Source organism: Rhinopithecus roxellana, chromosome 7 (assembly GCF_007565055.1).
Source record: "Rhinopithecus roxellana isolate Shanxi Qingling chromosome 7, ASM756505v1, whole genome shotgun sequence".
Classification (NCBI taxonomy): domain Eukaryota; kingdom Metazoa; phylum Chordata; class Mammalia; order Primates; family Cercopithecidae; genus Rhinopithecus; species Rhinopithecus roxellana.
In genome coordinates this window covers 80,783,962-80,809,936 of record NC_044555.1, presented here as the reverse complement: position 1 = coordinate 80,809,936, position 25,975 = coordinate 80,783,962, and the positions used below count along the sequence as shown (strand labels likewise).

The window sequence follows — 25,975 nt, the reverse complement described above, 5'->3', positions numbered from 1 at the left end:
GAATGGCGTAAACCCGGGAGGCGGAGCTTGCGGTGAGCCCAGATTGCGCCACTGCACTCTCTGTCTCAAAAACAAACAAACAACAACAATAAAAAACCTGAAGCAAACCTTTTAGACGTGCACATTTCATAAACTTAATCCCAGCACTTTGGGAGGCTGAGGCAGGAGAATCGCTTGAGCCCAGGAGTTTGAGATCAGCCTGGGCAACATAGCAAGACCCCGTCTCTACAAAAAATAAAACTTAGCTGGGCATGGTGGTGTGTGCCAGTAGTCTCAGCTATTTGGGAAGCTGAGGCAGGAAGGTCACTTGAGCTGAGAAGTTTGAGGCTGCAGTGAGCCGTGATGGCACCACTGCACTCCAGCCCAGGTGAAAGAGCGACACCCTGTTTAAAATATAAAATAAAATGACAAAATAAAATAAAATAATAAAATTTTATACTGTACGTTGCCACACAAAAATTATTACCTACCTGTCTGATCAGGAAGTCCGAGATATTGGGTGGTGGGCGCCATCTGGTGGCAGCATGGTTATTAACATCTTGGTCATTGGCTGGATCTTCAAGTCATTGCTGACTGGTGAAGCCGTTTCTGAAGTCCCTGAAAAAAAGGTGCAGGTGCAGAAAGGAAGAAACGAAAATGCCTTTCTCGAATGCTAAAAGCACTGATTCTGGAGATAGGAAGACTTGCAAAAGAGAACTAGAAAAAAAGAGGAAATAAAACATATTGGGGGGGAAGGGCAGAGGGGTCCTGAGACTGTGAGGAATCAAATGACGATCCTGTGGAGAAGTAGCCTATATAACAGGAATGGCCCTTCTCAAATCTTCTCCATGCCAAGCCTTGGGCCTCAAATCTATCAGGTTGTTCTTGTGCTTTTCAAACAGCCCTCATATATTTAAATCAAGTGTCCCCAAAACCTTCCCACATATTTTCGGCATTTGGTACTGATCCCTCTACCAGATGCCCTGTCCCCAGCAGACAGCCTTGCCTCCTATATCTGTCCACCAATGGATGCGTCCTCAAATTCTGTCCTCTCTACATCAAACATGTTTTATGTCACCGACCTCATCATCATCTCACAAAACCCAGATTCTTTCCTCACAGAGCCTATCTGCTTTCGTTCTCATTCCAAGGAGAGGTGACCCTTCCCTTCCTAAATTGCAAGCCCACCCACTACTGTCCCTGGTTCATTCACTTTCCCTACTTGGGAAAGTGGCTCCATGAGGTTGACTCTGTCCGTTGCACACGTGACCACTCTTCTCCATCCTGCTGACTTTTCCTCCTCACCTGAACACACTCCTTTTAAAATTATCTTCCCTCCAAAGATGTTTGTTGCAGCAATGTTTGTTATTTCAAAACATTAGGACAAGCACAAATGCCAATCAATAGGGGATTCGTTAAGTAAAATGCTACATGCATAACCATCTATGGAGCATAGCCATTTTTAAAAAAAGAACAAGACAGATCTGCATATCCAAACCAGAATGCTAGCTGGAAAAAAAAGATGCAGAATAGCACGTATCGTGTGAACTAAGTTTTCAAAAAGAATTCTGTATTCCATTATATGTCAGTATACACATAGGACAAATTTTGAAGAACATATACCAAACCATTAATAATGGTTAACTCTGAGGAGTGGAATTTGGAGAGCATTCATCTGATGTGTTCTACGTTCCTTTATTTGGATGTTTAGGACCATGTAATAACATTATAATCAGAAAAAATTTATATACAAAAGAAACTTCCCTTAATTCTATCCATATCATCCTCTGTGTTTCCCTTTAATTTTCCCAACATCCATCCATCCATCCATCCCCATCCATTTTCACCAACATCCGTGTATGAGACCAGGCTGGATGGATAGAACAGCCCTTGGGCTCAAAAGGTGTACAGCCTGGTGGGGAATGTAACACGGAGCCACCAAAATGTCATCCAGCAGAGGAAGTGGCAAGTACGGCAGAGCTTTCGGTTCAGATCCAAGCTATGCTGCTGAATTTGGGTAAATGACTGAGCCTTTACGAGCCTGTTTCCTCCTCTGAAAATGGGGATTATAGTAACAAGCAGAGAGAATGGGAGTGGTGGGTGGGTTGAGCCTTAAGTAAGTGCTGGTGCAGAGAACTCCATCCCATCTGGGCCACACACCATCAGGAGGCACATGGGGACCTGGGGACAAAGAAGACAAGCAGCCCATATCTGCCAGCAGGACCTGGCAAAGTGGGCGTGACACCAACAAGTTGCATCCCAGAGGTGCCCACAAAGCACTCAGGATTTGCAAAGCTAAGGTCAAGTGGAGGCAGGAGCAGAGAGTTTCAGGAAGCACCTGTGGCCTATCTCCCCTGTGTCTTCCCTGGCCAGGGAATGGCAGCCGCTTAAAGGGGCCAAGGGAAGCCACAGTGTGACTCCCAAACGCTGACGCACAGTAGCTGTCCTCTCAGGAGCTCTGTACCCCCATTTAAAACCAGGATCACATGAGATTTATGTAAAGGTAGCCTCTTGTGCATTTCTTCATCCAAATCGTTGACTTAAAAGTTTCTTCCACATAAGTCCTTTCACTTTAGCTTTTTATATATTTAGCATCGATTTCACAACAAACAACTGATTCCAGGCACTTGGTGTTTTCCCAGACCTTGAGCTTTTTCCAGGGTTGCACGTTATTTCCGTATGTGGTACTTCGAAGCGGCCCCAGTGTGGGAAAGCCATTTGCCACCTTATGAATTGTCTGGTCATCACTGACTTGAGAGGAAAGGGCTGTGTCCAGGGCTGGGGAAGGCCCCAAGAGTGGTTCTTCAGGCCTGCTGTTGCCAACAGTCCAGGAATGTGTGAAGTCTGTAACAACAAAGGTAGTAATAATAATTCTAGCTCTACTAGTTGAACACTCACTTTGTGCCAGCTACTTTTCTAAGAGTTCCACAATATGAGCAATTTAATCCTCAAAGCCAGCATCTGAAAAAGATACTAGTATTCTTATCCCAATTTGACAGACGAGAAAACTAAGGCTCAGAGAGGCTTGTCTGCTGGTGATTTGTGTGTCTGGGAAGTGCACGTTGTCTGGCAGGCTTGCCTGGCAGAAGCGGTTCATGACAGGTCTTCTCCATTTTGGAATCAAGATCTGTGTCAGCATGGATGGCAAGGGGAAGAGCAAGGGAAGACTGGTCTAGGAGATGCCCAGGAGCTTTGAGCCTCACAGTGTAAGGTGGGGACAGCAGACCTGGCCACCGAGGACCAGTTTCTAGGCTTGGGCAGAAGCCAATCATCTGGCTACTTTACAAGCAGATGGAACTTCTGCTTCTCAGTAACCTTCCTGCCCTGGTGTCAATTCCATTTTCATTTTCATCTTTTAAGGTACTGGTTGTGTGGAGAAAACTGAAGGCTTATTTAGTATAAGTAAGTTACTCATTTTTATGAGTTTGCTTGACATAGATACTAGACTGTATGTGTGTATATATACATATAAACATGCATATGTACATAAAAATATGTCATATATACATTATATATACATATATATATACATGCTTTATAAGGTCAATTGACTGGTCTACAATTGGCTGACACTTGGTGGCCTAGAAGCCAGGGTATGTGAGTCTCCCTTTTCTAGAAAGCTGACAAACTCTCCAGTTCCGAGGATCCTTGCTCAGTCAACCGCTGGAAGTCATTTTTCATTCTTTTTTTTTTGAGACAAAGTCTCATTCTGTCACCCAGGCTAGAGTGCAGTGGCACTATCATGGCTCACTGCAATCTCTGCCTCCCGGGCTCAAGCGATCCTCCCACTTCAGCCACCTGAGTAACTGGGACTACAGGTGCACATCACCATGCTTGGCTAATTTTTGTATTTTTTTAGAGACAAGGTTTTGCCATGTTGCCCAGGTTGGTCTCAAACCCCTGAGCACAAGTCATCCTCCTGCCTCGGCCTCTACAAAGTGCTGGAATTACAGGCGTGAGCCACCGCACTCGGTCCCTTCTTTCTTACTTTCTTTACTTTATTTCCGAGCAAATGTTTGGAGGGAAACCAAAAGACTGGGATGCGGCCAGCCGAGGTCTTTGGGTTCACAATCACAAACGTTTTTGGTTTGCCCATGAAGGCCCAGGCTGCACACTCTGATGTCATAGGAATCACTTCTCAAACCGTGCACCAGGTCTTGAATTCCCTTAGGATGTGATCTTTGGAGGTTCATCTAGGCATACCCACCCAAGCCATTCTTTGACTGCTGACAGGCCTTCCTTCATAACAAGGTGTTCCACAGTCCATTTATATATGGATGTCATCTCTGCCCCCTCTGCTGCCAATTTGGTTTTCTCCCACTCCTGGGGTGTAAGGCAAGATGAAACATATCACATCCCATTCTAAACTTTATTCTTGTGGCCAGGGGTCAGCAAAGTTTTTCAGTAAAGGGCCATATCACAAATATCTTAGGCTTTACAGGCCAAGAAGCAAATTTGGAATATTATGTAGGTACTTACAGAGTAAAATAAAAATTTCCACAATTATTTAATTGATGAAACTCAAAATGTAATAATAATAATCAAAGGCAGTTTTTCTGTAGCATAGGTTTAATAACGAGAAGAATGGAATCATTTTTGGAGGTGATAACATTCTGCTTAGTTGGAATTTAAAGTTAGTGTTCTTTATCATCAAATCCATTGCCAATGTTCATCTAAAAATATTTTCACTTCTGGGCCGGATTTGGTTCAAAGGCTGCAGTTTGCTGACCTCTGCTCTAGGTTAAACTTTTTGAGGCCCTTGTTCTGCGAGCATAAAATTGAATCCATTTATCAGACTAAATCGGGAAGATTAAATTTTCCAGCCTCATGAATGCTCAGCCATTGACTCACTCGTTCATACAATGAACACTCATTGAGCTTATACTATACGCCAGGTGCTGGGGGAGGCACAGGGCACCCAGGAGAAAATGCTCGCTTTGCGGCCACAGCCTGGTGGGAGGGAGACCCACACCTACTGGTGCTATCTCAGAAACATGTGGAACAAAGATGAAGCAATGCTCACGTTATTCGCCTACATCTGTGAATTATACAAGGAAGATGAGCTTGAGAAATCCTAAGTTCAGTACAAATTTATGGTAACTTTTTTAAAAAAAGAGTACACTGAAGTTTTCTTAGTGAGTGGAATAATGTTCCCTTTTTCTCCCCTGTACACACAAATACACAAAAACTAAAAAAATACACCGTATGTGTCTGATTTGGGTTGTAGTTACATCATTTTATAAACGACTTTTTCCTGCAACTTCAGTTTCAGAGTTTTAAAGCACAGTCAATTAATGATTTGGCAACAGCTAAGCAATCACAAGTTCCCTTCTTTTCGTGTAAGCTTCTGTAAAACACATGCGCTAGGTTCTGCTGATGGTAAATAGACCCATATCAGGAAGTTAGCCATTTTCTCTTCTCGGCCACCTCCTGCATAGAGGGTACCATCCTGCACTGCTGCAAGTTACGGAATGAAAAATTAGAACAACAGAAACATGGTAAGCCACTTCTATTTCTTTAGCAAAGCTTTCCAACAGAACATGGGATTTCTGACCCAGAAATATTGGCGGCAAATAGTGTGAGCCAAGAAAGTAATAAATGGGCAAATAAGGATAAAAATTAAAGATCAAAACAACTGTAAATGCAGGTAAAGCGGCTTTTGCTGTGATCTTTAATTTGTGCATATGTTAGTATAAAGGAATTAGAGAGTAAATTTTGAAAATCAAATGCAGTGATGATCTTATTAATTTGAACAGGAAAATAAGAAAATTCCAAGTTAGAAATTGAACTGGAAATATTACTTACTGGCCCTACCAGAGACAATATCCTCTTCCAGAACAACAGGTTGGAGGAGAAGGTGAGGGAAATATTTTTCCTTTGCTATTTCTGTAGAAAAGGACAAACTCTTTTCCTTCACATACATAGGTCAGTTGTTAAAGCCTAGTGAAGCCTGAGCTTAACCTACTGTTGAAGGCTTACAATTCAACATTAATTGCTACTTTTCTTGGTCAGAGTTTTAAAGAATTAGGTTGGTGCAAAAAACCATGATTACTTTTGCACCAACTTAATAACATGCTACAATTTCTGTAGTTATTATTTTACACTGTCTAGACATAGCAGGTGGTCCGTTTTTGTTATTGTCAAGAACTGTCAGACTAAAAACAAACTTTACACTTGTTTTTAAATGATATGTTTGCTAGAAAATACAATGAGGTTTAAGAGCAATTGAAAAGTCTGATTCAAGAGAGTCTCATCCAAAATTACCATATATTTTCCCCCAAAGTCCTTGGAGTTAATTTTGACAATTTAATGTACACTTAAGTCTTTTGACGTTAATGTTTTGTTTTGTTTTGTTTTGTTTTGAGATGGAGTCTCGCTCTGTCACCCAGACTGGAGTGCAGTGGCATGATCTTGGCTCACTGCAACCTCCGCCTCCCAGGTTCAGGTGATTCTCATGCCTCAGTCTCCCAAGTAGCTGGGATTACAGGTGCGTGTCACCAAGTCCAGCTAATTTTTGTATTTTTAGTAGAGACCGGGTTTCGCCATGTTGGCCAGGATAGTCTCGAACTCCTGACCTCAGGTGATCCACCTGCCTCAGCCTCCCAAAGTGCTGGGATTACAGGCATGAGCCACCATGCCCAGCCTGAAGTTAATTTTTATATCCACCTAATGTTCATTATGGATCTTGAAGGTAAATTAATTCTGCACTAAAATTTTATGGTGCTTTACAAAATGACTGTAGGTGGCCCATATGCAATTGGGTCAACTGGGCCAATGACACATATGGGATTGCAGTTGAAATTATCCAATTTCTACTTGATATTTGTAAGCTACTGTGATAGCCAGTATAATTGTATTATAAGAAAGTGGTAAATAGTCAGGGCCCGTGGCTCACGCCTATAATCCCAGCACTTTGGGAGGCCGAGGTGGGCGGATCACTTGAGGTCAGTAGGTAGAGACCAACCCGGTCAATATGGCAAAACCTTGTCTCTACTAAAAATACAAAAATTAACCAGGTGTGGTGGTGCGCACCTGTAGTCTCAGGGACTCAGGAGGCTGAGGCAGGAGAATTGCTTGAACCCAGGAGGTGGAGGTTGCAGTGAGCAAAGATTGTGCCACTGCACTCCAGCCTGGGCAACAAAGTGAGACTCTGTTTCAAAACAACAACAACAACAACAAACCCCCCCCCCCAAAAAAAAAAAAAACAAAAACAAAAACCTGGTAAATAGAGTAATAATAAAATCAAATTAAACTTGCAAAAATGGGCTCTTTGCTCCCACTGGTGGCCAATGGAGGTCAAGGACCTGGCTGACCTCCTGCCTAAAGGCAGAGGTTGTTAGCCTTGGCAATGGACTCAAATCAGAGGGGGAGCTTTCAAAACTCCTGCTGCCCAGACTGAACCCCAGATCAATGAAACCAAAATCTCTGGATATGGGGCTTGGCATTTGTAGCTTTTAGAATTCCTAAGTATCTCTACTGTGCAGCCAAAGTTAAGAATCAGTGCCTTAGAGCATCAACAGTTGTTTGGTCTTTTTGTTAAAAACACAGTCCCTTTTTTTAGGTGCCTAGAAATGCTCCAGGAAAAGCTGAAATGTATTTACTAGCCACCTTGGTTTGATTTTAGAAAGCAAAATAGAAGTTCTAAGTAGGCTTTCTCTGAGAAGCTGAGACTTTAGATAAGGGTGAAGGCAGTTGATGGAGTTCATTCTCCTCTTTCAGTCACTGCTTCTCATCTTTTCATTGTAATAACCTAAGAACCTCAGAGTTTATGAAAGAGAGAGCAGTCTTATGGAAGACCCCAGACTTACAGAATATTAGGGTGTGTTTCACAGGGAAGGATGTCATTTCCCAAGGTTAGTCTTTGAAACTAACCGTGGACATTGTTGAACATTAATGTTGGACATCATTTGTAAGTGCATCTTAGTGTCACCTCCAGGATCCATTGAGGGGAACGTCATTCCAATGGAACATCTCTGAGTTCAACTGGGTTATTAAATGGAGTTGAGGGATTTGTTATTTTTAAATTAGTAGCCCCAATTTATGACTATTCAAGACCATAGGACAAGCCTGTCCAACCCTCGGCCCACAGGCTGCATATGGCCGAGGACAGCTTTGAATGCAGCCCAAGACAAATTCATAAACTTTCTTAAAATATTATGCGATTGTTTTTTAGCCCATCAGCTATTGTTAGTGTTAGTGTGTTTGATGTGTGGCCCAAGACAATTCTTCTCCTTCCAGTGTGGCCCAGAGAAGCCGAAAGATTGGACACCCCAGCTATAAGACACAGTAATTTAAATGCATAACCTGTGGTTCTGGATTGGCATTAGCAGATACAGGCTGTGTTGATTTTGCAGACAGTTACAAAGAGCTGCTAGTTGGCGTGTATGTCTAAAATCAGTAGATTTCCTGTGGTTCTAAGGGATGACAGAGAATCTGGAAGTTCTCTGTGGTAGCCTGCTCAGTGCAGAAAGGGAACGTGGAAAATCTGCCACTAGCATTTGAGTCTTGGAGGTTCCACATAGGGCTGTCAGGTCTCTGCTGATCACTGAAACCAGATCATGGCCAACTAGCCCTTTGGCTTCAGCCCTCCTAATTCATTAACTACTCAGGTAAATCTAGGGTCACTGTCAACCCTACTACCTACCATCTGAGTGACCTTGAAGACATTCATCTCTCTGAGCCTCAGGTCCCATGTCTGTAAAGCAGGGGCCTCATGGACTTCATTTATTTACTTATTTTTTTTTTTTTTTTTTGAGGATTAAACAGATGTTCCCTACACTATTTCTCAGCATCCAATAACACGATTTTTCATATTTTTGTGTATGTTAAGTCAGGACCCATCTCTTTAATGATAAGTGTACTTAATGTGGTCATGTTTTCTTTTGTCTTCCAAAGCTGTTAGTGAATCCATTGAATTTGGCATGGGTAAAATAAAGTATCTATTATTAATTGTAAATTTCATCTAAAGTGACAAATCCTACCTGCATAACCATTTCTTAATTTCCTTTCATCATGTATCAGTGGTCAACATTGTTAACTGCAAATGAATCAGAATCCATTAAAAATTAGAACTATTTCCAATCTGGCAAAAATTCAACTCTGGTTGAATCCAAACATTGTGCTGAAGCAGCTAAGTAATTCAGTTGAGGAGATTAATTACATGTTATAATCAATAGGTTCTCTTGACACTTCAGTGTTAGGGAACATCAGCAGGACCCATCCCAGGAGACCTTGAAGGAAGCCTTTGAAAGGGAAAATGTGTTTGGTGGCCATCAGCATCCAATTTCAGAAGAAAGATTTGGGTGAGGACTGAGAGAGTTGTTGTTGTTGTGCTGTCTGTTTCCTTCAGAATCTGCAGAAGAAAATTGGCAGGTCATGTACTGTGGACCTAACCAAAGAACAGATGATGTATGGAAAACAGAAAAACTGTTGTGAAATTGCTCCCTCAGTAGCAACAGCTGTATTTGGCAGGGAGAGAAGAAGTTGGGCAGACTTTTTTTTCTTTTTTTCTTTTTCATGATTCATATGTTTTCTTTTTTTTTTTTTTTTTTGAGATGGAGTCTTGCTCTGCCGCCCAGGCTGGAGTGCAGTGGCCGGATCTCAGCTCACTGCAAGCTCCGCCTCCCGGGTTCACGCCATTCTCCTGTCTCAGCCTCCCGAGTAGCTGGGACTACAGGCGCCCGCCTCGTCGCCCGGCTAGTTTTTTGTATTTTTTAGTAGAGACGGGGTTTCACCGTATTAGCCAGGATGGTCTCGATCTCCTGACCTCGTGATCCGCCCGTCTCGGCCTCCCAAAGTGCTGGGATTACAGGCTTGAGCCACCGCGCCCGGCCGATTCATATGTTTTCTTTAAAGAAGTGGGTTTTGCTTTTCTCTGGGTGCTCCAAGACAACCCCAGTGAAAGATCTGGACCACAAAGACCCAGTCATCCTCATCATCAGGGTGTTCATTGCAGCAAGCTCAAGGGCATGTCAGGCAAAGGGCTTTTTTCTGGCAGCATGAACTTGTCTCAGCAGAGGGTTTCACAGAACAACTGTCATTTACCTGTTCTCTGCTCTTACTTGATTCGTTTCCCAGGACTGCTGAAACAAAGTACCACAAACTTGGTGGATCAAAACAGCAGAAATATATTCTCTCACAGTTCTGGAAACCACAAGTCAGAAACCAATATGTTGTTGGCAGAGTTGGTTCCTTCTTAAGGGGTTAGAGGGAAAATCTGTTTCATGCCCCTCTCCCAACTTCTGGTGGTAGCCAGCAACTCTTGATGTTCTCTGGCTTGCTGCTGCATCTCTCTAGCCTTCACCTCTCTCCTCATGTGGGTGGCCTTCTTTCCCGTGTGTCTATTTCCAAATTCCCCTTTTCTTATAAAGAGACCAGTTACTGGATCAGGGCCCACCTTAATTCAGTAGGATTCCATTTTAACTTGATGACATCGGCAAAATTCAAATAAGGTTGTATTCACAGGTACCAGGGGTTAGAACTTCAAATTATCTATTAGAGGCACAATTCAACCTAAACACTCCCCTTTTTTGATTCTCTATTCTGCCACTTCTGCTCAATCCAGGTTCTTCACTTTATCAGCTCCCAATCTAATACTTATTTTATTTCTAGTAAGCACCTCTTCCTTATCTTCACTGGTCCCTGGGGCCTGGCCTGAGCCCCATTATACCATCAGCTGTTGACATCAAGGGTGGACTTCTCTTTCAGCACAGAAGGCACAGGGCTGTAGGCTTCAGCCTTCTCTGCTTTTCTCTGCCCCATCTACTGTTCATCCACCTGCTTTCCATTTTCCTAAACTTTGCAGACAATTCTTGTCAACTGTTGTCTCCTCCTACACTTTCTTCGGTCTTATAGGATTCTATTCTTTTACTATTGCTTTAATGGGAGCACCCAACTGTTAGGTTCAACCAACAGAAGTTAGTTGTGCTCTCTCGCTCTTTCTTTCTTTCTCTCTCTCTCTTTCTCTCTATTTGCATAGTGGTATTTTTTTTTCCTCTATTTTATTTGCAGAATTGCCATTTCTCTAAGTTATTGTAGAGTTGCTGTTTCTCTATTTTATTTGCATATTTTTCTTCTACCAAGCTGGATTGTTTCTATTGATTGGTTCTGCTGTAATGAGGGTGACTTCTCCTTAGTACCTTTCTCACTTCATCTGGGACCAGATGTCCTTTGATATCCTTTTGGAGCCACAACTTTTGGTAGTCACAGGCATGGGTGTGGCTGAAAGGAAGAACTTGGCTCAGAAGGTGCAGCTCTTGCTGGGCCTTTGGTCTCTGCTCTGTCTTCTGAGATCAGTGGTTGCTGGGACCTGGGGATCCCCCATGCCAGGTATGGTTACACAGCACTCCTATGGACTTGAGCAGAGCACCCTGTAAAGTGAGCATTAGTATTCCATTCAAACTCTGTGCAGTCCCGCACGGAATATAGAAGGTGGAGCAATGAAGGTCTCCCCAACTTCTCTGCAAGCAACCTGTTCACCATTTCTTGCCCTTCCCATTTATGCACTTTTCAAAATCAGATTATTTGGAATTTGTCAACTCATGTTTCTTACTTTAGTACTTTTTTGGGAGGGCAGCATTAGAAACTTCAAGCTCTTAACTAAAAAATGTCTTTTGGAATGTTCTGGCCATTTCCATGGCCCATAATTTGCTTTTAAGCTGCTTTAGACTCTCCCAGAGGCTATTTTCATCCAGAAAGAACAGAGCAGAGCTCAAAAGACTCCAGTTTTTGGTCTCTAGCAGCCTCTAGAGGATTTTCCCCTCAATTGCTCTCTGCCTTGTAAGAAATAGAGTTGGATTTGAACCAGGATGTTGAGGCCTTACCTCCAGGCTAGTGAGGCCATACAAGATGGATCCTGCCCTCTGGACCCGCCCAAGTGTCCACCTAAACATGAGTTACCTAACAACAATGTTTTGTTTAGCACGTAAAGGGAATGGTCTGGAATCTGGCCTTGCCCTGACGTATTCTCCTTGGACCTTTTTAAAAAAATAATTTGTGTTAATCTGTAGTTAAAAATTGTAACAAGGACCTGACAAACACTACCTCAGCCAGATGATCAAGGTACACATAAACACTGAAAGTCATGTTGATAGCATGCACCCTTCATATGATATGGCTAGAATGGCCCTGCACTTCTGTGATCTTCCTCCCCTAGACCCATCGGCTCGGTCTAATCATGACAAAAGCATCAGATAAGTCCCCGTTGAAGGACATTCTATGTAACCATTTCCCTTCCCAGTTATATTTTTCTCCACAGTACTTTCCACCGTCTAACATTCTATCTTTCAAAATGGGCAAGTATTTTAATCTGGTTTGTTCATTGTTTTATCTGCAACTCAAATACAGTTCTTGAAATAAAATACCTGCCTAACAAATATTTAATGAATGAATGAATATAGAACTGCCTTATCCATTTAATTGCCACATGGTATTCCATTGTGTGAACATAACATCATTTATTTATTTACCCAGTAGAGTACCCTACTACTCATAGGCATTTAGATTATTTCCGGTCTTTTGCTATTGCTAACAGCCCTTGCAGTGAACATCCTTGTATATAAACATTTGCATATATGAGGGTGTGTCTTTAGGATCTACTTTTAGAATTGAAATTGCTGACTCCAAGTATGTTTCCAATTGTGATAGATATTACACATTACCCTACATCTTAGAGGTGGTGTTAATTTAGACTCCTACCAGCGAAATTTAAGAGTATTTGTTTCCCCACATCCTCAACTGCATAATAGAATAAGTGAAAAATGGTATGACGGTGTAATTTTTGAGGGAGGTTGAGTATCTTTTCCTATGCTTTAAGAGCAATTTGTTTCCCTTTTATGTGAACTGTTAATATATTTTTTCAATTTTTCTATTGGGTTATTTGTCTTTTCATTAATGCATATACCTATTACATATTTATACCAAGTATGTATTAAATACTAATGCATTGATGAAACAGAGCAGAAAGCCTAGAAATAGATCCAAATAGCAGAAGAGTTAGTATGTGATACAGGAAGCTTATCAAATCAGTGAGCAAAAGATCATCCAATTAATAACATTAGGGTAAATGGGTCTCCATTTAGAAAAAAATAATGTGGGTCTACACCTCACATTTTCTACCTAAACAATTCCGGTGGGATAAGAAAATGAAATCATAAAAAATTACTAGGAAAAAGATGAGAAAATTGTTCCTAAAACTGAAGTGTGGAAGATCCTTTATGCCTTACACTGCCCTGAGTGAACTCATTCATACCCATGGCTTCAATTGTCATGACTTCCAAATTCATTCCTCTGTCAGAACTCTCCTCTGAGCTTCAGACCCACATGCTCAGCTGCCTACCGGACATCTCTACTTGAATATTACAAACTCAACTCAAAAGCAACCTGTTAAACTTAATCAATAGTAGCCCTCCCCCAAACAATCTTCCTTCTCAGTGAATGACACTCATCCATCCAGGTGCACAGACCAGGAACCTAGAAGTCACTCTGATTGCATCCCTCTCCCTCACAACCTCTACCTCCCTTAATTCATCCATTGCTATGTCTCTCAAATGTACCTCCTAAATATCTCTTGAATGCATTTTTTTTCTATCTCTATTGCCACTACCCCAGTTCAAACTCCCATCATCTCATGACTGAAGTTCTGTGCCGTCTTGCCAGTGACCACTGCAGAATCAATCTAAGCATGGTGCCATCCTGCTTAAAAACCTTCAAAGTCTCGCATCACTTCTCAGATGAAGATCAAAATCCATTCTTGGGGATAGGGGAATTGGAGAGATGTTGGTCATAGGACACAAAATTTCAGTTAGGCAGGAGGAAAAAGTTCTATTGAAGAGCTCTGTTGTGCAATATGGTGACTATAGTTAATAACAACATATTATACACTTGAAAATCACTAAGAGAGTCCATTTTAAGTGTTTTCACCACCAAAAAATGGTAAGTATATGAGGTAATGCATATGTGAATTAGCTTGACTGAGCCATTCCACATGTATACATATTTCAAAACATCATGTTGTACATCACAAATGCATACACTTTTTAGTTGTCAATTTAATTAATATTTTTAAAACCCACTCTGGTCTTTTTTTTCCTTTTTTGGAGATGGGTGGTCTCTGTCCCCCATGCTAGAGTGCAGTGCACGATCATGACTCACTGCAGCCTCCACCTCCCAGGCTCAGGCGATCCTCCAGCCTCAGCCTCCCAAGTAGCTGGGACCACAAGCATGCACCACCATGCCCCACTATTGGTTTTTGTATTTTTTGTAGAGATGGGATCTTGCCACATGACCCAGTCTGGTCTCCAACTCCTGAGCTCCAGTGATCCACCCGCCTCAGCTTTCCAAACTGCTGGGATTACAGGCATGAGCCACTGTGCCTGGCCCACTCTGGTTTTTACTCAAGTCCCTGGCTTTCTCTCAGTCTCTTAAACTTATGTTCTCAGTAAGATGAGGACTGAAAAATGTCCACTGAACATGGTGACATGGAGATACTGAGAATCTCAACGACATCTCCATTAGCCACTTCCTCTGTGCCATTCCACTCCTCTGGGCCCTACTGTGGCAAGCAGTTGTACCATGGCAAACATGAAAGCTGATGTGCCTTGTCTCAGACCCACACCACATCTCTCTGGATTCCTGTCCCAGGGCTTCTCCGGAGGTACAGCCTGGGAAACTCAAGAGAATAGACACAGGGCCTTTGCACATGCTGCTCCCTTTTACTGAAAAATTCCTTTGACATCTTGGTTGTGCCTTACACATGCCTACTCAACCTTAGGATTGCAGTTCAGGTTTCACTTCTTTTTTTTCTTTTTTTCTTTTTCTTTTTTCTTTTTTTTGAGATGGAGTTTCACTCTTGTTGCCCAGGCTGGAGTGCAATGGTGCGATCTTGGCTCACCACAACCTCTGCCTCCTGGGTTCAAGCGATTCTCCTGCCTCAGCCTCCTGAGTAGCTGGGATTACAGGCATGCGCCACCATACCCAGCTAATTTTGTATTTTTAGTAGAGACAGTGTTTCTCCATGTTGGCCAGGCTGGTCTCGAACTCCCAACCTCAGGTGATTGGCCCACCTCGGCCTCGGTTTCACTTCTTTATGGAAATCTTCCCCAGTTGCCATGACTAGACCAAAGTCCCCTCTTGTTAGGCTCTTACAGTGTCATGCACTTCTTTTTTATCACAGTGGAAACCTTGTAATGTGTTTAAGTCATATCTGTTGTACCCATGAGACTAGGAGCCAATTCATATATTGTGAGTGTAATCAAACAGACTCCCCAGGTCACCCACTAGCTAATCAAGGCAGGGATGAGTCCGGAAGTGACTTTGAAATCTAGCAATGTTGGGACTTGGAAATCACACAGGCTGAGATCTGCTCAGGTGCCTGAGCAAATATAGCATTGCCTGCAGTGTCTCCCCTAAAGTGCCTCGCATGTCTGAGCCCCGTTGCCCCTTCCTTTGGTGTGCCTGTGTCTCCCAGTACAGATGTGAAGCCTGGAGACCCATGGCTGCCTCTGCAGGAGCTCCATGTTTTCAAGCCATAAATCATCTTAGAATCCATAGCATCTAGATATATTAGTTTTTATTATTGCAGAACAAATCGCTCCCAAATGTAGAGGCTTCAAAGAATACCCATTGATTGGCCTAAATTTCTGTGAGTTAGAATCTGGGCAGGTTTGCCCGAGTTCTCCACTCCAAGCCTCACAAAGCCAACTGGGCTCTCATCTGGAGGCTCTGAGTAAAAAATTGTTTCCGCCGGGCTCGGTGGCTCAAACCTGTAATCCCAGCACTTTGGGAGGCCGAGGCGGGTTGATCACGAGGTCAGGAGATCGAGACCATCCTGGCTAACACGGTGAAACCCCGTCTCTACTAAAAAATACAAAATACTAGCCGGGCGAGGTGGCGGGCGCCTGCAGTCCCAGCTACTCGGGAGGCTGAGGCAGGAGAATGGCGTGAACCCGGGAGGCGGAGCTTGCAGTGAGCTGAGATCCGGCCACTGCACTCCAGCCCGGGCCACAGAGCGAGACTCCGTCTCAAAAAAAAAAAAAAAAAAAAAAAAAAAAGATTGTTTCCAGGTTCATCCAGATTGTCAGGTGATTTCAGTTCCTTGCAGTTGTTGTTCGACTCACCACCCCACCACCACCCCGAAAACCTCATTTCCTTGCTAGCTGCCTGCAGAGAGCCACTCTCAGCTTCCACAGGCTGCCTGCATTCCTTGTTGTGGGGCTCCTGCATCCTCAAGCCAGAAATACTGCATCCAGTTCTTCTCATGCGTCTTACCTCTCTGACTTTTCCTTCTGCCGCTAACCAGGAAAAACGTTCCGTCTTCAAACGCTCGTATGATTAGATTAAGCCCATCCAGATAAATTCCCATGTGCCATATAATATAATGTCATCACAGCAGTAATACCCAGGACAAAATTCATGGCGGCCATCTTAAAATTCTGCCTACCACACCAGGTATAGTAGAGCCTTGTTTTAGAGCAAGTTAAACATTAAGCAGCAACAACACAATAGTGTTGCATTTGAAAATAACTAGTAGCAACTGAACATGTCTGGGAGTTCTGCTCCACTTTAATTTCCATCTCAAAAGGAGCTGGCTTTTCCTTGTCTGTTACAAAGGGAAATAATTATTGACCCTCAGAATAATCAGTGTCCACATAAAAATCTTTTATAACATAATGAGGGTATGACATATAAAGGTGTTAGCTCACCGGCCCTAAATTTTAGGAATATTTTTAAAAAGGCACTTATGGCTGGGTGCGGTGGCTCAAGCCTGTAATCCCAGCACTTTGGGAAGCCGAGGTGGGTGGATCACGAGGTCAGGAGTTCAAGACCAGGCTGGCCAAGATGGTGAAACCCCGTCTCTACTAAAAAAAACAACAAAAAATTAGCCAGGTGTGGTGGCATGCACCTGTAATTCCAGCTACTCTGGAGGCTGAGGCAGAGAATTGATTAAACCTGGAGGGATGGAGGTTGCAGTGAGCCGAGATCGCGCCACTGCACTCCAGCCTGGGTGACAGAGTGAGACTCCGTCACAAAAAAAAAAAAAAAAAAAAAAAAAGGCACTTATCTGGTTTAACCCATAATAAAGACATGAGTTGGGCTTTAGTGAACAATCTAGGCTGGTTTCTGTGTTCAGTGAAACAAGATTTTTGAGAGTTCTCTTAATTACTACCCTTAATCAAACCAATCACATTAATCTGTTTATTGCATTGTATGGTTACCAAAAGTGACATATTCAGCCCTCTGTTTATTAAGAAACAGTAACAGAAAGTGAGGCACTCTCCTGTGTTACTGAGGGTGCATAAAAATATAAAGCACCATGTGTCTTCCCTAGAGAAGTTTCAAAATTAGCAAGCAAATAGCTATTGATGCTAATGTTTGTGTGATAAGGAACATATGAGTAGTAGTTATTCCACAAACAATTTTTTGAGTGCTGTTTACATTTGAGGCACTGTTCAGGCACAAGGATTTCAAAAGGAGATTGTGTAGCATGATGGCTTAGTTGTTAAAAATATGATTTTGGAATCAGATTGGCTCAAGTCCCAGTGCTACAACATACCATCCTTCAGAAAGGTACTTAAGTCTCAGTTTGTTTTTTCATCTGCAAAATATAAATAATAATAGGATCTACTGCACTGTGTTCCTGTGAGCATTAATGTGGGCGATGAAATGTTTATGAAGCACTTAGCACAATACCTGACATTTTGCTTGTTATTATTATCAACATAAGGTGCCCACTTTCCAGTCATGCAAGAAGAAAACATAATATATGTCACCACAGAAGTATAGAATAATTGTGGGAAATACCAGTAAGAGAGACATAGTTGTATAAATAAGGTAAAGATGACTGCCTTGAAAATCTAGGATGATACCATATTAGAAGTGCATCTGAACTCTCCATGGGGGCTGGCCAAAGTTTCATCAAGTGTCATGTCAGTAGGTTGATGCTATCAATATTTAGTTTGCTAAGCTATAGACTTACTATAAACCATAGCTGTGGTCCAGCTTAGACTCATTATGGTGGTGGAGTATCTTGATTAATGGCCTCTGCAGAAGCTTCCCAAGTCTTCTCATCATCATAATCTCAGAGAGCTTCATCTTCAACTTCCTTTTTTTGTTGTTTTTGAGACAGGGTCTCACTCTGTCATCCAGGATGGAGTGCAGTGGCACAATCATGGCTCACTGCAGCCTCAACCTCAGGGGCTCAAGCCATCCTCCCACTTCAGCCTCCTGAGTAGTTGGGACTACAGGCATGTACCACTATGCCCGGCTAATTTTTTAATTTTTTGTAGAGACAGGGTCTCCCTATGTTGCTCAGTCTGGTCTCAAACTCCTGGGCTCAAATCATCTTTCCACCTCGGCCTCCCAAAATGTTGGGATTACAGGTGTGAGCCACCACACCCAGCCCATCTTCAACTTCTTTTAGCACCATGAAGCTGAACATAGTAAAAAAGTAAAATCATTCTTGACCTAATCTGATGCAATTTATTTAATTGTTAAGTGAATGCACACATCAACTCTCATACAAGTATGGTGTAGCACTGCTAATTTATTTACAAAACACCTGGCAAATACTGCTACTCTAATACTGTGCTTCTGCTTTTGATTTTCCTTAGGAAAACATGTTCCTTCAGTCGTCAATGCTGACCTGCCTTTTCCTGCTAATACCTGGTTCCTGTGAGTTATGCGCTGAAGAAAATTTTTCTAGAAGCTATCCTTGTGAAGAGAAAAAGCAAAATGACTCTGTTATTGCACAGTGCAGCAATCGTCGACTACGGGAAGTTCCCCAAACGGTGGGCAAATATGTGACAGAACTAGACTTGTCTGATAATTTCATCACACACATAACGAATGAATCATTTCAAGGGTTGCAAAATCTCACTAAAATAAATCTAAACCACAACCCCAATGTACAGCGCCAGAACGGAAATCCTGGCATACAATCAAATGGCTTGAATATCACAGACGGGGCATTCCTCAACCTAAAAACCCTAAGGGAGTTACTGCTTGAAGACAACCAGTTACCCCAAATACCCTCTGGTTTGCCAGAGTCTTTGACAGAACTGAGTCTAATTCAAAACAATATATACAACATAACTAAAGAGGGCATTTCAAGACTTATAAACTTGAAATATCTCTATTTGGCCTGGAACTGCTATTTTAACAAAGTTTGTGAGAAAACTAACATAGAAGATGGGGTATTTGAAACGCTGACAAATTTGGAGTTGCTATCACTATCTTTCAATTCTCTTTCACGTGTGCCACCCAAACTGCCAAGTTCCCTACGCAAACTTTTTCTGAGCAACACCCAGATCAAATACATTGGTAAAGAAGATTTCAAGGGTTTGATAAATTTAACATTACTAGATTTAAGCGGGAATTGTCCGAGGTGCTTCAATGCCCCATTTCCATGTGTGCCTTGTGATGGGGGTTCTTCAATTAATATAGATCGTTTTGCTTTTCAAAACTTGACCCAACTTCAATACCTAAACCTCTCTAGCACTTCCCTCAGGAAGATTAATGCTGCCTGGTTTAAAAATATGCCTCATCTGAAGGTGCTGGATCTTGAATTCAACTATTTAGTGGGAGAAATCGCCTCTGGGGAATTTTTAACGATGCTGCCCCGCTTAGAAATACTTGACTTGTCTTTTAACTATATAAAGGGGAGTTATCCACAGCATATTAATATTTCCAAAAACTTCTCTAAACTTTTGTCTCTAAGGGCATTGCATTTAAGAGGTTATGTGTTCCAGGAACTCAGAAAAGACGATTTCCAGCCCCTGATGCAGCTTCCAAACTTATCAACTATCAATTTGGGTATTAATTTTATTAAGCAAATCGATTTCAACCTTTTCCAAAATTTCCCCAACTTGGAAATCATTTACTTGTCAGAAAACAGAATATCACCGTTGGTAAAAGATACCAGGCAGAGTTATGCAAATAGTTCCTCTTTTCAACGTCATATCCCGAAACGACGCTCAACAGATTTTGAGTTTGACCCACATTCGAACTTTTATCATTTCACCAGTCCTTTAATAAAGCCACAATGTGCTGCTTATGGAAAAGCCTTAGATTTAAGCCTCAACAATATTTTCTTCATTGGGCCAAACCAATTTGAAAATCTTCCTGACATTGCCTGTTTAAATCTGTCTGCAAATAGCAATGCTCAAGTGTTAAGTGGAACTGAATTTTCAGCCATTCCTCATGTCAAATATTTGGATTTGACAAACAATAGACTAGATTTCGATAATGCTAGTGCTCTTACTGAATTGTCCGACTTGGAAGTTCTAGATCTCAGCTATAATTCACACTATTTCAGAATAGCAGGGGTAACACATCATCTAGAATTTATTCAAAATTTTACAAATCTAAAAGTTTTAAACTTGAGCCACAACAACATTTATACTTTAACAGATAAGTATAATCTGGAAAGCAGGTCCCTGGTAGAATTAGTTTTCAGTGGCAATCGCCTTGACATTTTGTGGAATGATGATGATAACAGGTATATCTCCATTTTCAAAGGTCTCACGAATCTGACACAGCTGGATTTATCCCTTAATAAGCTCAAGCATATCCCAAATGAAGCATTCCTTAATTTGCCAGCGAGTCTCACTAGACTACATATAAATGACAATATGTTAAATTTTTTTAACTGGACATTACTCCAGCAGTTTCCTCATCTCGAGTTGCTTGACTTACGTGGAAACAAACTATTCTTTTTAACTGATAGCCTATCTGACTTTACATCTTCCCTTCAGACACTGCTGCTGAGTCATAACAGGATTTCCCACCTACCCTCTGGCTTTCTTTCTGAAGTCAGTAGTCTGAACCACCTCGATTTAAGTTCCAACCTGCTAAAAACGATCAAGAAATCTGCACTTGAAACTAAGACCACCACCAATTTATGTTTTTTGGAACTACACGGAAACCCCTTCGAATGCACCTGTGACATCGGAGATTTCCGAAGATGGATGGATGAACATCTGAACGTCACAATTCCCAGACTGGTAGATGTCATTTGTGCCAGTCCTGGGGATCAAAGAGGGAAGAGTATTGTGAGTCTGGAGCTAACAACTTGTGTTTCAGATGTCACTGCAGTGATATTATTTTTCTTCACCTTCTTTGTCACCACCATGGTTATGTTGACCGCCCTGGCTCACCATTTGTTTTACTGGGATGTTTGGTTTATATATAATGTGTGTTTAGCTAAGGTAAAAGGCTACAGGTCTCTTTCCACATCCCAAACTTTCTATGATGCTTACATTTCTTATGACACCAAAGATGCCTCTGTTACTGACTGGGTGATAAATGAGCTGCGCTACCACCTTGAAGAGAGCCAAGACAAAAACGTTCTCCTTTGTCTAGAGGAGAGGGATTGGGACCCGGGATTGGCCATCATCGACAACCTCATGCAGAGCATCAACCAAAGCAAGAAAACAGTATTTGTTTTAACTAAAAAATATGCAAAAAGCTGGAACTTTAAAACAGCTTTTTACTTGGCTTTGCAGAGGCTAATGGATGAGAATATGGATGTGATTATATTTATCCTGCTGGAGCCTGTGTTACAGCATTCTCAGTATTTGAGGCTACGACAGCGGATCTGTAAGAGCTCCATCCTCCAGTGGCCTGACAATCCAAAGGCAGAAGGCTTGTTTTGGCAAACTCTGAGAAATGTGGTCTTAACTGAAAATGATTCACGGTATAGCAATATGTATGTTGATTCCATTAAGCAATACTAACTGACGTTAAGTCATGGTTTTGCGCCATAATAAAGATGCAAAGGAATGACATTTCTGTCTATATGGCTATGTACCAAATTACCCCAAAACTTAGTGGTTTAAAACAACACATTTGCTAGCCCACAGTTTTTGAGGGTCAGGAGTCCAGGCACAGCGTAACTGGGTCCTCCACTCAGGGTGTCTCAGAGGCTGCAATGTAGGTGTTCACCAGAGACATAGGCATCTCTGGGGTCACACTCACGTGGTTGTTTTCTGGATTCAATTCCTCCTGGGCTATTGGCCAAAGGCTATACTCATGTGAGCCATGTGAACCTCTCCCACAAGGCAGCTTGCTTCATCAGAGCTAGCAAAAAAGAGAGGTTGCTAGCAAGATGAAGTAACAATCTTGTAATTGAATCAAAAAAGCAATATCCCATCACTTCGGCCATGTTCTATTTGTTAGAAGTAAACCACAGGTCCTGCCAGCTCCATGGGAGTGACCACCTCAGTCCAGGGAAAACAACTGAAGGCCAAGACGGTGAGCTCTGATTGCCTCAGTTGGTCATCAACCATTTTCCCTTGACTGCTGTCCTGGGACGGCCTGCTATCTTGATCATAGATTGTGAATATCAGGAGGCAGGGATGACTGTGAACCATCTTAGCAGTTGACCTAATACACCTTCTTTTCAATATCTAAGAACTTTTGCCACTGTGACTAATGGTCCTAATATTAAGCTGCTGTTTAGATTTCTCATATATCTATGGCTACATGGTTATATTATGCTGTGGTTGCATTCGGTTTTATTTACAGTTGCTTTTAAAAATATTTGCTATAACATTTGACTTCTAAGATTTAGATGCCATTTAAGAACTGAGATGGATAGCTTTTAAAGCATCTTTTACTTCTTAACCATTTTTTAAAAGTATGCAGCTAAATTCGAAGCTTTTGGTCTATATTGTTAATTGCCATTGCTGTAAATCTTAAAATGAATGAATAAAAATGTTTCATTTTATAAGAGGAGTGTATAATAAACATATGATAGAGAAATTGGTCTTTAATATTAAAAGAAATTGCCATATACACTGAATTTTTTGAGAACTCTTTTTAAAAAACTATTTGGTAGAAATCAAAGGGGAAGAAGTTTTCATGAAGCTTTTACATTAAGATACTTATTAATAGAGAAATTCTATCTTGATTCCCTACTCAGAAGACATAAAGTCAGAATGCCTGGCTGTTGGTAGCCTTTGTGCAATTCCCCCAATGAAACAACTTTGGCAACCCTTTCCACTTCTACTGATCACTTGGTTCCTCTGCATCAGTCCGTAGCATCCTCTATCCAGTATGAATCTTGAGATATCTAATGAAATTTACCCGAGAATAACTAGAAATTATCCGAGCATAAGAAAAGGAAGTCCCTTGGCCGGGTGTGGTGGCTCACACCTGTAATCCCAGCACTTTGGGAGGCCAAGGCGGGTGGATCATGAGGTCAGGAGAGCGAGACAATTCTGGCTAACACGGTGAAACCCCATCTCTACTAAAAATACAAAAAATTAGCCGGGCATGGTGGTGGGTGCCTGTAGTCCCAGCTACTCGGGAGGCTGAGGCAGGAGAATGGGGTGAACCGGGAGGCGGAGCTTGCAGCGAGCCGAGATTGCACCACTACACTCCAGCCTGGGCGACAGAGTGAGACTCCGTCTCAAAAAAAAAAAAAAAAGAAAAGAAAAGAAAGAAAAGGAAGTCCCTTCAGAATGAAAAGAAGAGAAACCTCCAAGGTACCATCTTACCTTTTTAGTTAAATCTTACAGCATGAGTTACCTTTTAATACATGCTTCTAATAAACTGACCAAAATAATGTGTCATAGTGTTATTTAATACGGACAAAATGGAAAACAGTGCAAGTTTGCCAAGGACAATTTAATTTTGTCACATTGCATCCTGTTTTGTGACCATGATGAGTTTATACAAAGATGTTTATGCTTGTGCTTGTTGAGGTATAGGGACAAATATCTAAAAGCAAGATCAGAAGGGTGTGGTATCTCACACCTATAATCCTTGCATTAAAATCTACCTCAATTGTAGGACTACCAGTTGAACCACATGCTTCCCACTGTCCTCAGCAAAGGTCACCTTAGTTAGAGGAAAGGTAGAGTCTTTCTTTGGAGGAGGAATCTGTGAGGATTGAGTTTTATCAGCTACCTGGGAGTCAGACCCCGATAGATTCTCCTCCACACTCCCTGGACCTTTTCCTGCCAAGTGGAGATGCTCACTCAGAGGATATCTCCATTCGTTTGATGCAGGTCGTTCATATGCAGATATTCTGCACTGTTCAAGCAATAAAAATTGAATGAGCACCTATTATGTGCACCAGTTGGCACTGTGTCAAAATGTACTTGTGGGGAGTTCTTGGATCATTGGTGACAGGTCTTCTCCTCTGCATTTTTCTCAAGACCAGGCCTCAGGGTAACATGTTTTCATGGAGTGAAAGAAGGGAAGGAAGAGTGGGTTTTGGAAAGTGGCAGCTCTGTCATAGCAGTCGGCCTCTGTGTATGCGAAGGACTTTCCAGAGGCCCCCCAAGCCTCCATGCTCCTCCTGGGATTGCCACAGTTCTTGAAACCATCCATACATTCTTCATTTCTATATGCTAATGGAGCTGATAATTAAGTCATCAACACTTTAGCTATCATTATATAGCTGAGTATCCCTATTTTTCTAAGAGAAAGAGAATGAGTTATTTTTTAAATTACTATTTTCTTCTTTTCTCTTTCCTCCTTTTCCCCTTTTCCCCACTCCCTAGTTAGCTCTTTAAAAATGCAATTATAACCTTTATCTTCCCTTCACCAGACACTCCCTACAGGACAAGCTTATCTATGTGCTTACTTAAAAGCTCCAGAGCCAGAAATCTCTCCCACTAGGGGACTGCCTCAAGAGAGAGGAGTCAATTTACAACCTAAAGCATGCCCACAACAAAACTCTCTCCCACCTGGAGGATATCTTGAGACAATCGTCACTTTACAACTTAGTTCTGCCCGAGATGGCACCAGCTCAACCACCTGGTACATAAGACATAAAAGCAAGTTGCATAGACCTCACCTGCTCACTCCCTTCCCTGCATGCCATTCATGCCAACTCCCCCTTTAAAAGCCCCTGCTTTCTGCCCCAAAAGCAAAGTGGTACCCTTAAAGTCAGGAGCCTATACTTCCCCCTAAGCTAACTTTTGGAATAAAAGTCATTTTATTGAGAATCTCCATACATTGTTGGTGGGAATGTAAATTAGTAAACCATGATGGAGAACAGTTTGGAGGTTCCTCAAAAAACTAAAAATCGAATTACCATGTAACCTAGCAATCCCACTGCTGGGTATATATCCAAAAGAAAGGAAGTAATTATATTGAAGAGATATCTGCACTTCCATGTTTGTTGCAGCACTGTTTACAGTAGCTGAGATTTGGAGCAACCTAAGTGTCCATCAACAGATGAATGGATAAAGAAAATGTGGTACACATACAAAATGGAGTACTAGTCAGCCATAAAAAGAATGATATCCTGTCATTTGCAACAACATAGATGGAACTAGAGGTCACTATGTTAAGTGAAATAAGGCAGGCACAGAAAGACAAGTATCAAATGTTCTCATTTATTTGTGGGATCTAAAAATCAAAACAATTCAACTCATGGACATAGAGAGTAGAAGGATGGTTACCAGAGGCTGGGAGGGGAAGTGGAAGCTAGGGGAGGTGGGGATGGTTAATGGATACAAAAAAATAGAAAGAGTGAATTAGATCTACTATTTGATAGCACAACAGAGTGACTATAGTCAATAATAATTTAATTGTACTTTTAAAAAATAACTAAAATAGGGTAATTGAACTGTTTGTAACTCAAAGGATAAATGCTTGAGGGGATGGATATCCCATTCTCCATGATGTGATTACCCATTGCATGTATGAAAACATTGCGTGTATCCCCTAAATATATAAACCTACTATGTGCCCACAAAAACTAAAAATAAAATTTTGTTTAAAAAGTCACTTTCTTTTTTTTTTTTTTTTTTTTTGAGATGGAGTCTTGCTCTGCCGCCCAGGCTGGAGTGCTGTGGCCGGATCTCAGCTCACTGCAAGCTCCGCCTCCCAGGTTCACGCCATTCTCCTGCCTCAGCCTCCCGAGTTGCTGGGACTACAGGCGCCCACCACCTCGCCTGGCTTATTTTTTGTATTTTTTTTTAGTAGAGACGGGGTTTCACCGTGTTAGCCAGGATGGTCTCGATCTCCTGACCTCGTGATCCAC

At 41.9% G+C, this 25,975-nt stretch overlaps 1 protein-coding gene and 1 long non-coding RNA gene across 4 annotated transcripts; one reads left to right on the top strand and one right to left on the bottom strand.

Annotated features, from left to right (window-relative positions):
* Positions 1-1,655: 1,655 nt before the first annotated feature.
* LOC104678072 lies at positions 1,656-7,132 on the bottom strand. Its single transcript, XR_750129.2, has 3 exons — positions 7,012-7,132; positions 4,956-5,017; positions 1,656-2,823 (listed from the first exon to the last, which is right to left on the bottom strand). It is a non-coding gene; the product is annotated as an uncharacterized LOC104678072 (long non-coding RNA).
* Positions 5,352-22,702, top strand: TLR8 (toll like receptor 8). Of its 3 annotated transcripts, XM_030934338.1 has the most exons (3): positions 5,352-5,477; positions 18,588-18,764; positions 20,730-22,702. In XM_030934338.1, the coding sequence occupies exons 1-3, from the start codon at positions 5,475-5,477 to the stop codon at positions 21,708-21,710; spliced, it is 1,161 nt and encodes a 386-aa protein (XP_030790198.1). In that variant the 5' UTR covers positions 5,352-5,474; the 3' UTR covers positions 21,711-22,702. The 3 variants fall into 3 exon arrangements, with proteins under 3 accessions (XP_030790198.1, XP_010381583.1, XP_030790197.1); XM_010383281.2 differs by having other exon boundaries at positions 18,588-22,702; XM_030934337.1 differs by lacking the exon at positions 5,352-5,477 and adding an exon at positions 5,782-5,836 and having other exon boundaries at positions 18,588-22,702.
* Positions 22,703-25,975: the final 3,273 nt, after the last annotated feature.